Source organism: Zerene cesonia, chromosome 7, assembly GCF_012273895.1.
Source record: "Zerene cesonia ecotype Mississippi chromosome 7, Zerene_cesonia_1.1, whole genome shotgun sequence".
NCBI lineage: Eukaryota > Metazoa > Arthropoda > Insecta > Lepidoptera > Pieridae > Zerene > Zerene cesonia.
Window position 1 is genome coordinate 4955256 of NC_052108.1, and position 10659 is coordinate 4965914.

Here is a 10659-nt window from a genome sequence, read left to right on the forward strand (position 1 = left end):
AATGTTTGCTTTGTAATGGAAGCAATTTGATACATTAACAAACTATAACGACATTTTAGTTATAGAACGTTTATGAGACGATTATGAATAAAAAAAAATTATCAAATTTCATATAAGCTTAAAGAACACTTTAAGTGAAAGTCGTTCGATAGGGTATTTTTTCAACCTATTTTAATTCAGAATATATCGATATTTTGTGGCCTGCTTTATTTTAGATGAACGCGATTTTGCCATATCTTTCTGGATAAAAAAGTACATTCTAATCCCAAGTTTCTAAAATTCGAAAAACTCTTTATATTTTCATCGTTCATCATAATTACAGTTTATTTTTACAATTAAAGTACAATAATTAGGTGACGCCCGCAAAACTAACTGCTAGAATATTATGAGCATATGTCCGATTTTACTATTATCTTATGACATAATTAATTTCATCGACATATTTTAATTCCATTAATACTCAACTTAAACTTCATCTAGATATGATATATGTGATAACTTACCGAATATAAATCGTAGTGCCACAAATATTCCGTAACGATTTCGTGTTAATATGATAAACTATCACGCAGGTTGTCGTTAAATTCGAATGCTCAGCGCTGGGTTGCTATGCTGAAAGCGTGGGTGTGTCTTGATAATCATTTGCTCTCCGTGTGATTGGCCCAATATTGTTTATATTTAAGGCACTGACGTCATAGTTTCTTGAAAACATTCATATTTGTTTGGACCTCTGCTCATGTTTTCGTATCGATATCTCTAGAGTTAAATGTTTTCCACTGGTTATCTTGTCACCAATGCAATGGAAATAAAGATGTTCAATAAATAACTCCCTGTTTGTGTCGCTTTGGAAGCTTTATAACTCATATAAATCCATTTATTATGAATTTATTTCATTGTGTGACGTCTTTGATAACATATTTTACAATAATAAGTTTTTCATCCTTTCTTAAATTCTGGACGTAATTCCTGTAAATTATCAGTTAGCCATTTCTTAGGAGCTCCTAAATAATAAACCAGTTGTATACGTTATCTATAAATCTAGTATCATTATTTTCTTTATTGATTATTTACACCTATTAAAGCTATCAGATTGAAATCAGTTAATACAAGACGGGATATTGCATTTAAATTTAGCGTATTTTTTTGATCATGCGATCTGATAACTTTGATGAATTAATAGGATTCTAAATGCTAATGGAATGCAAGGATTGGTTTAATTAAAATTATATTTAATTTCCGAAAAATTTAATATATATTATCGAGATAGATAATATTTAATATATTGTTGTTTGTCCAGCATCTCTAATTTAGTAATAACAATTGAAGATAATTTGTAGCTGTAGATATATTGACATTATCAAATAACATTTTGAACATCGTGGCAATCGGGGCGTTACTTTGACGTAATATCGTGCGACAGATATCTTACATATATATATTGACGTATTCGGTTCTCTCGTTGTATTTTGTACACTACTTATCTAAGCTCCTTACCTTGAAGCTTCTCCGATATATTCATTGAGATTGCACTTATTGTTCTACTTACTAGTCTTCTATCAAGTGTTGATTCATTTGGTTGTTTGTTGTGTTATAGATATTTAATATTTATGCCCAAAATGTGTTGTTTAAGAGGCAACGGCATGTGTCATTTGTGCAGGGATTTCCAGTTGTCACTGTTGCAAAGTAAGCTTTCTAAAATAATCGTAATAATTTTTTTAATTACAATAAATATGCATACATCTGTTATACATTCCATTCATGCGATCAATTTTATCTAATATTTGTTTTTAATGCAGATGAGTGTAAAATAGTATTCGTAAAAGGAAAAATATTTAAAGAATCTGCTATGTTCTATTAACATGTTAATATAATTTATTTCTCATAGATAAATATATGATTTATTATTTTCATTGGATGCCAAGTCTTAAATATTGCTGGGAACAGGTACGGAACGTGAAACCTGAGGGATGTTAAAATAATAAAAATAAAATTGCTGCTCCGTTCGTTAATAAGTGAATTTGTTATGTTAGATCTACTCAAGAACTTTTCCGGCGCTGGCGCGAAGTTCGGTCTCGGCGGCTACTCGGTCCACGATGAATTCTCCAACTCTTTGTACCCGCCGTCACCGGCGGAGAGCAAGCCCAGCCGGGCGGAGCTCGCCAACGACCTTCTGCAGCAGCTGGAAAGTCAGTGCAAGCAAGGTATGTTTCACAATCTAAATAAAAATTTTGAAATTTTTATTGGTGTACTGTAAATTTGTGTGTCACGTAAACTATAAAGGCGTTAATGTTTTTGTCTATAAGCAATGTTCTTCTTTTTGTTAGTGGATTATCTTTATGGGGGGTTAATTAGAGGTAATTTTCTACATTACAAACAAAATTTCCCTAGTTTTAGAGTGTCTGCGTAGGAATTAAGTGTAAAAATAATATCCTAATAGGAGGCCAGAGCCATTCCTTTATCTCATCAATCGGTCCATTTGCGGAGGACGAGGAGGCTGATAAAAAGTATTTAGTAGAGTATTTAGTATGACAATTTGGATTCCAAAAAATAGCAGCAAAAGTATCAAAAACTTAGTACATTATAAAATATTCGATAATTGTATAAAAAAAAAAAACGTTTCCACGACGACATTTTCAGTATTTCGTTTCTACTATAGTACATGGTATAAATGTTGCAAATGTTTTCTGGCTAAGTTGAAATTAAAAATAATAATCAACAAGAGGCAACTTACATTATAAAGTTTAAATTTGCAATTTTATTTTAACTTTCAGAATTAATTGATGAGATTTGTTCGCTTTTTTCCTACAAAAATGTACTCGGTATTTTTAGAATGCTTAATTTGCAACTTAATAATTATAGAAATAAATATTTAGGTATCTTGTGTGTTAAGCAATGTGAAATTATAAAGAAAGAAAAGCTAAAATTTAATTCATATACATATTATTAATACAATGTGTTATTTTTTCTGTTTTTTTTTCATATTTTATCTTAATTGATTCAGAGGTTCAAGCGTGTGAAAATGTCTCCAACAAACAGAATTCCTTTCAGTGCTGTAATGAAAGTAGTGGTATCAACTCACATTTAGTGACATTTCTATTTATCGCAATCACAAATTTAATGGGAATTGTTTCACGATTGATTTATATGGTGTGTTGGGCTGTGGTGATCATTGGAAGTACAAGCGAGAAAAGTCGCGGTGGTAACAATCCTATATTTTTTCCGTTCAACCTTTAATGCAGACTGTGACGAGAATGTTATCAATGTGTATTTTTTAATTGTTTAAATGAAATTCTTCATTAATTTAAAAGGAATACTTCGCACATATACCAGATTATGTACAGTTGCTAATTTAACGTACATAACGTTAAAATCAGCCAAATTCTCAGACAAAATCAATTTTATAAATCGTCATACACACTAGAGGAATCGCCTATATTTTTACGTCTTAATTAAGAAGCCTGTTTGTTACCCCAAAATATTGACTCGGTTCGTTTGTCGTTTCGTTCATTCGTAAGGCTGATTTGGGACCCTATTCCTAAGACTTCGCTGTCCGTCCGGCTGTCATCTCGTTAACTAGTGTACTTTCTTATAAGTTGTAAGTTTATTTTCTAATTTCGTCGTGTAATCATGGGAAGTAATTCTTGACCATTCCATGATACATAAGTAAGTATACGGAGTAAACAGAAGTGAATTCTAACTTCCGCGGAAATTTATTTTTATTTGTTGCCAAACATGAATAATGATTGAAATAAACATTTTGGTTATGTTGCTTTGAATTTCAATTCTTGAAATTGTAAGTAACTACATATGTTGGGATATTTAAAAAGAATAGAAAATGTTTGATCACGAGGCGGGATTCGATACCGCGTCTTTTGTTACAGTTTGGCAGTTTTTTATAAAGCATTTGAATGCTAGAAAACTAAAATTTAAAATAACATATTTTATTTATATTGTCAATTAATGTTGTTCAATTTAAATTGACTCCCACACTAAAATAACATAAAGAAGTGTTGTAGTGATTTTTTTTTCTAAAAATAAAAATAAAATAGATAAGCTAATTGATTAAAAATCAACAAGTTGTTTTGCATATATATTGCACTGTTTCGAAAAAACAAATTTGAACTATAATAAAACTGATTGAGACGTTGAGATAAAGCGAAGTAATATGCAATCGATTTGAACTTATATTCCGATTGAGCCAGTTTTCACCGGTTCATGGACCTAAATTATGAAAAAAATAGACACACCCCTCACTGGTCACTCATTTGCATCGTGTCACGGTTGATCTTGTTATAAAATTATCTTTTTTTTTTAAATAAAATTATCTATTTTTCACCGCTCGTGTGAATAAATTTTAATGAGTGCGCTGTAAACGTATTTATATAAAGTAGTTATTTATGATATTCGCTGCTGTAAATTATTTAGATAATTTTAAATTTGTAGATAATACTTTGGTTTAGTGAATAAACATAACTGATGATTTCTCTTAAACAATATGGTTTAATAGTTATTGTTATAGATGAAATGAAATTAAGCAATGACGTTATAAATGTTTGCTTGAACTTTTCCTAAATCATATACATTCTAATTAAATGAAATTTATTTAATTTTTCTAAAGTATCTTTTAATGAAGTCTAAGGCAATTATTAGTTTAACTGTTGGTACGAATTTAAAATTTCCATGCCTTCTGCGTAATAGTCTTTATCAGTCGCATGATGACGGAGAATATTTGACCGTATAAAAATAATATTTGTTGATAAAATACATATTAAGATGTTTGTAGTGAGCACATAAGATTGAAAAATTATTTATGATCCATTGAGATAAACTTAGTCGCAACAAAAATTTTGTAAATTTAAATATTTGGGAATTATAAAATTGATACATAATATAATTATTGTTATTCGCTAAACTAATTCGCCTAGGTTCGTAAAAGAAAGTCGTATTAGTGACACTGATTATAAGTTAAAAACGGCCCAACGGAATTTAGTTATCGCCACTTGTATTAGGATAATACAAATGACATATGACTAGCTAGTATCTAGATAGCTAATTTTAGAGCTATATGTCTATTTATTATATGTTGGTAGTAAGCAATACAGCTTATAGAAGAATTTTTGAGCTGCCTTTATAGTGTCATAGTATCACACTAATATTATAAATGTGAAAGTGTTTGTTTGGATGGCTCTCCGTCAATCACGGTGAAACTACTGAACGGATTTTGATGAAATTTGGTATACACACAGGTTATTAGGTGAGTTGGGAGATAGGACTTTTTTTTATCCCGAATAAATGCTCCTTGGGATAAAACAGAAAACTTGATATCCGGGTGGAGCCGAGACGAGGGTCTAGTAGACTATAAAGTCATCCAAAAAAGTCAATCTATAAGCTACAAGTAACTTTTATATTGCAAACAAAATTATAAATAAAAGCATAACGTGCTAGCTGCGCCCCGCGGTTTCACCCGCGTAATCCCGTACGAATATCGGGATAAAAAGTTTCCTATAAGTTATTCCAGTTGTTCAGCTATCTACGAACCAAATTTCATTGCAATCGGTTCAGTAGTCTTTGCGTGACAGAGCAACAAACACACACACATCCTTACAAACTTTCGCATTTATAATATTATTGGGATAATACACGAAAATGTACTTTTTGCTTTGCATACGAAGTCTTATTTAGTAGAAAGTTGATTTGAAATAACAAGTGTCCGGTGTAAAGTACAACTTTGTGTTTCAAGACAAACAATGCTTACTGTAAATATGTTGTTAGTAAAGTTGTTTTATTTAACGCCCTAAATTGTGAGACTTCATTGAGAGAAATATCTAAAGTTAAGGACTTTAATTTACATATTATTTCCCATTAAATTTAAATAGGTATCTATTTCAATTAAATAGGAAATTATATTACAAACATTCGCAAGCATTGCTTTCGATAAAATTGAAGTATAAAATAAAAGCATATTTCTCATATCTATACATTAGGAGTGTAGGATATGTAATAGTTTTTGGTTTCTGCAATTTACAACATTATTTAATATGAAACATCATTGCAAGTTTAACCTGATCGTAAATATTACACACTACATATTAAGGTAATTGAAATGCGAAGCCTGTTGCACCGACGTGAAGTTGCAGAGTTGTAATTGCTTTATGTTCTGTACGAGAATGAGAGGGGAAAGGAGCGGAGGTCCGACGTTGACATTGCATGCGCGCGCGCACTCAGTTGTAGCGTGAATCGCGCCGCGTTGGCTGGTCGCTATATCCGTGACAATAAATTCGATTCGAGGAGAACATTTCGGGCGCTCGCGCTCGGCTCGCGACCTATGCCTGCCACCGCCCATGAGCCGCTTGGACGCCGTTAGAATGAAGTACCACTATCGCTGCATTTGGAATAAGGAGATAGTGTTCAACTCACAAAAACTTGTTAAGAGACGTTAGGTGATTGTGTTTGATACACTCAACATTTACGACGACTACTGCTCGCTACACGAGGATTTCAGATTCTGCAATAGCACTGCCTAAATAATCGTAGAATTATCGTTAGAGTATTCTAGCAGTAAGAATATTTATAAAGGACAAGTATTCGTTAAAATATTGGACTGCGTGATGGCACTTGCAGATCTGTATGCCGGTACGTGTTTTGTAGGTGTTTAAAATATACGTTCAATGTGAGATTCAGTTGTCTGTGTTCTTTTCATTGAATGTTTATGTGACGAAGCAATTATACCAAGGCCTTCACGCTCTAATTCCCCTTGTGTGTTATAGAACAAAACTCGAAGATAATGATCAGATTTTAATTGATTTATTCAATGCCCTAGTATCCCAAACCCATGTCTTTAAAACTTTCATTTTAATTTTAATTCGAGGTAACTTGATAGAGGTCAACAAAACACAGTCAACAGAAAACTTGTTTTTGTTTTCATATTTCTATCCACTATCACGTATGTTTTGCTTTAACGTTTAGGTCATTCTTCGATATCTAACATTCAGTTATTTATGTGCAGTAGATCGAACAGAAGCATGTTTATTAGGGCTCACAAATGTGAAGGTTTATCGCCGTACAAATAAACATAACAAGTAACTTGCAGCTCATTCTGTAAACATGTTATCTGAGAGTGTCCATAGTTTATAATATTTATAGCCTCATTTATTTATTGCTTATTGACACAAGTATGAATATATTTTGCATAGTATAAAAGCAAATCGTATGATTGCACGCGTGCACATTACCGTCCGCGTCGCTGCATTCACGTGGTCAATGATTGTGGTACAAATAGCAGCAGTGTGCGGGGTGTCGTGTATCTGCTTGCTTAACAAACACCGTAATAAAGTTATGCAGTATATATATTAGTAATGCAGGATTTGCAAAATTTAAACACTCACAAATTATTGGGAATAGACTTGCAAGAAAATGTAGAAATAAACCTTGGAGATATTCCCTGGTACCTTTTGTAGTGTGGGGGATACATTTTTCCATATATGCGTCGCAGGTCGCTGTTAACTGATAAACCAGTTCGCTTGCAAGGCGACCTCGATCGCCACTCGCCCAATAATTAAAGCGACTTATTGCCCACTTGTTTCCATTCTTGCGCATTGATATTGATTGCTGGGAGGAGGCTCGTTTACTTCTATTTGTAACATTAAACGTTTTTGTTTATATTTTCTCCAGTAATGATTTGATTGCATTGGCTACATAACATTGCTATATACTTGAAGCTCGTTCACAAATAAACTTAAAGTGATAAAATGTAGTGTCTGTACCAAATTTCATGAGATCCCAACAGTAGTATTTTCGTGAAAGATTATAAAACATCGATACATTCTTACAAACTTTACTGTTTATAATATTAGTAGGATGCATAGATTAAGATTAATTTTTAATTTTAATGTTTCTTGTAATTTAACAACTATGCATTTTGCGATCATATCAAAGGTTAGGTTAGGTCCTTTCAGTTTTCTTTTGTGACGAGATCATTATACTGTAGGTAACAATTTACTGCCTAAATTTAATACACAAATATCCCGCTTGTAACGCTAGGACTGCATGTTTAAAAATTTCAACATAGCTGCGTTGAGCGTGGGTACAGTTTTATGTACAATATGCATATATTGTACCTAAATCAACACATTATTATTTAAAAGATGCTGCTTTGGTTTTGTTCTTGTGTCTTGGAAACATGATAATTATTTACTTATGGAGGAGTAATAATATCTGAGGGCATGGGCGCAGACCCGATAAGATTATCAGAGTTGTCTGTTGCCAACTCTAAATTTTAACCTCAAGAGTAACTTTTGTTTTGGACACGTGTCGGTATTAAAAAATAAAGAGGAGGAATTTCCCTCATATTTTTCCTTATTATGACAGTTCTCGGTATTTCTTAGGACATTTTATGTCTATGATAATGATTTTATATGTAATTATTTACTGTCCATTACTCGGATAAAATGTTTTAACGAGGCAATATTGCCACTTAGGGGGGGAAATGTTTGTTGGAGAATGTATTAATTTATATGAGGAAAACCAGCATTTTTTTAGCTGCCTCTTGCTTGCAATGTTAGAAGTTTTTTATTTCTGTGGGTCAAAGAAATCTCTCAATTGTGATTAGGGTGTTCTTTAAATATTTAACAATTGAATCCCTGTAAAATTTATTTCTGAATAATTTAACTATTGGAGCTGATCAAACCTTTGAGAAGACAACATTTACTGTATAATGGTATTCGTAGCACTTAATAACAAAACAGTAAAAAATAAATACACAATCGGAGCCGTACACTGACACTTCAAGGACTTTGTATATATACTAAATTGTAGTTATATTCTATTGTGGTTCATTTCTAAGACATAACACTGCTTATCCTTTGTGAGGGGAAGGAAGGTAGCTATTATCACAAACGATTTTTTCTATTATGCGTTTGATGGTGACACTGTATGTTACAGTTCATACATTATATCTTTATGTACTCTCAGTAAAGTGGTAACTGTGCCCCGCATCTCACATCTCATCATGTGCTCAATTTTCTTAATAGATTAATTATTACAGCGATACACATCATCATCAACACATATATGTTTCCACTGCTGGGACATAGGTATCCTATAAGGGTTCAGGCCATAATCCACCACGCTGGCCAAGCTCGGGTTGGCAAATGTCACAAATCGTCAAACTTTTGACTCATGCACACATCGGACTTTGAAGTATATACGGTTAATATATTTTGTTATGTTTTTAGTGATGCATTATGCTTAAAAATCTATTATGCCTACTTATAAATGATCTTAAGCTAATGTTCCTGGTTTTAAATAATCGTCATAAATCCGTTTCCCACAATATATCATTTAACATAACGGAAGAGTAACTACAATTATTTCGTAGTGAACTTTATCTGGGTCAGTAAAATCGTGTTATCATTATGTTAATATAGTTGAAATTGAGTGGTCGACGAATGATCAGCTCTACATAGTGTCAATTAAAATCAATTGAATATTGTGTGTAGTTTGGATGTCCAAGATGTCAATTTACATTCGATTCATCGCGTCTGAGACTAATACAAAATTTCACGATCAAAAAACCAATCAAACGATATTAAAAAAACTTAACAAACCGTTTATGTTATATCCGTATATTTGGTTTACATGCTCGACAAACAATATTAAGATATATTGTTTGTTAATTTAAATTGTGAAATATTACAGTGTAAACAATGATATTTTGATTGCAGCTTAACGCGTCTCTCATTTAATAAATTCTGCTAACTTTTGAATTAAAATGAGAAGGTCATGCATTAGTTGTGTATAGTTGGATTTGAAATAATTATTCTTTGATAGCAGTTTATTTTTCTTGCAAACATTCTCTGTGTTTGTAAATACAAAATAATAATTTATGGGGTCGGGTAGGCCATATTCTTTATTTTTTAAATTTGTCAAGCAAGACGGGCAGGCGCGACTAGTCTGAGATACAAAAAAAACCTTCATAGTATATTATATAGATATTAATATTGTATAGTAATCCCTTAATAACTTAAACTGGGTCTAAGGATGAAAACAATAACCATTAGAATTGAAAAATATTTCTGTTTCATATATTCCATATCATGGCATATGTTGAAGGGTTTGTAAAGGAATACAAGACAAAATTATCAAAATACGCCTTTTTTAGAAACTAATGTGTCACAGAAACTTTTTCATATTATTTGCTTATTTACTTTAACATAGAACACAGACTAGTTCTATCATGATCAGCTTAGTGTGAAATAGATCATTTGTAACATAAACGATTTCATGTTTACACTTCTATTTTTTTTTATGTCACAGTCGGCAATGGAGCTGGTGGGACGCCTGATGGTAAGCGCTACCACCGCCCATGAACATTTGTAGAGGCGTAAAGAGTCGATTACAGACCTTACGCCTCTACGAAAGGATTGCCGACTTTAAATTGTATGTAAATTTATATGTCTATATTGTGTATAAACGTATCATAAAAAACGTTAATACTGTTTTATTTACTTATTTTAGTGTACATATTTAAAAATGGTCTCGAAATTCTTACGGTTTTTTCTCTGTTTCAGAAAATATATTTTCCAACTGGTTGGAAGAGAAGGTGGACCTGCCGATCTTTGAAAATATCTCCCAAGTACCGGAGCGCGTCGAGGTGCCGCA

At 32.2% G+C, this 10659-nt stretch overlaps 1 protein-coding gene across 2 annotated transcripts in view; it reads left to right on the forward strand.

The window, feature by feature from the left end:
* LOC119828359 (activating transcription factor of chaperone) overlaps window positions 1–10659 on the forward strand; it is a 24576-nt gene that overhangs the window by 11834 nt on the left and 2083 nt on the right. The window contains exons 4-5 of one of the 2 annotated variants that reach the window (XM_038350489.1): window positions 2031–2201; window positions 10569–10651. In XM_038350489.1, coding sequence (XP_038206417.1) covers window positions 2031–2201; window positions 10569–10651 — 254 coding nt within the window. The remainder of the gene's footprint in view (window positions 1–2030; window positions 2202–10568; window positions 10652–10659) is intronic. The other variant, XM_038350488.1, reaches the window with a different exon arrangement.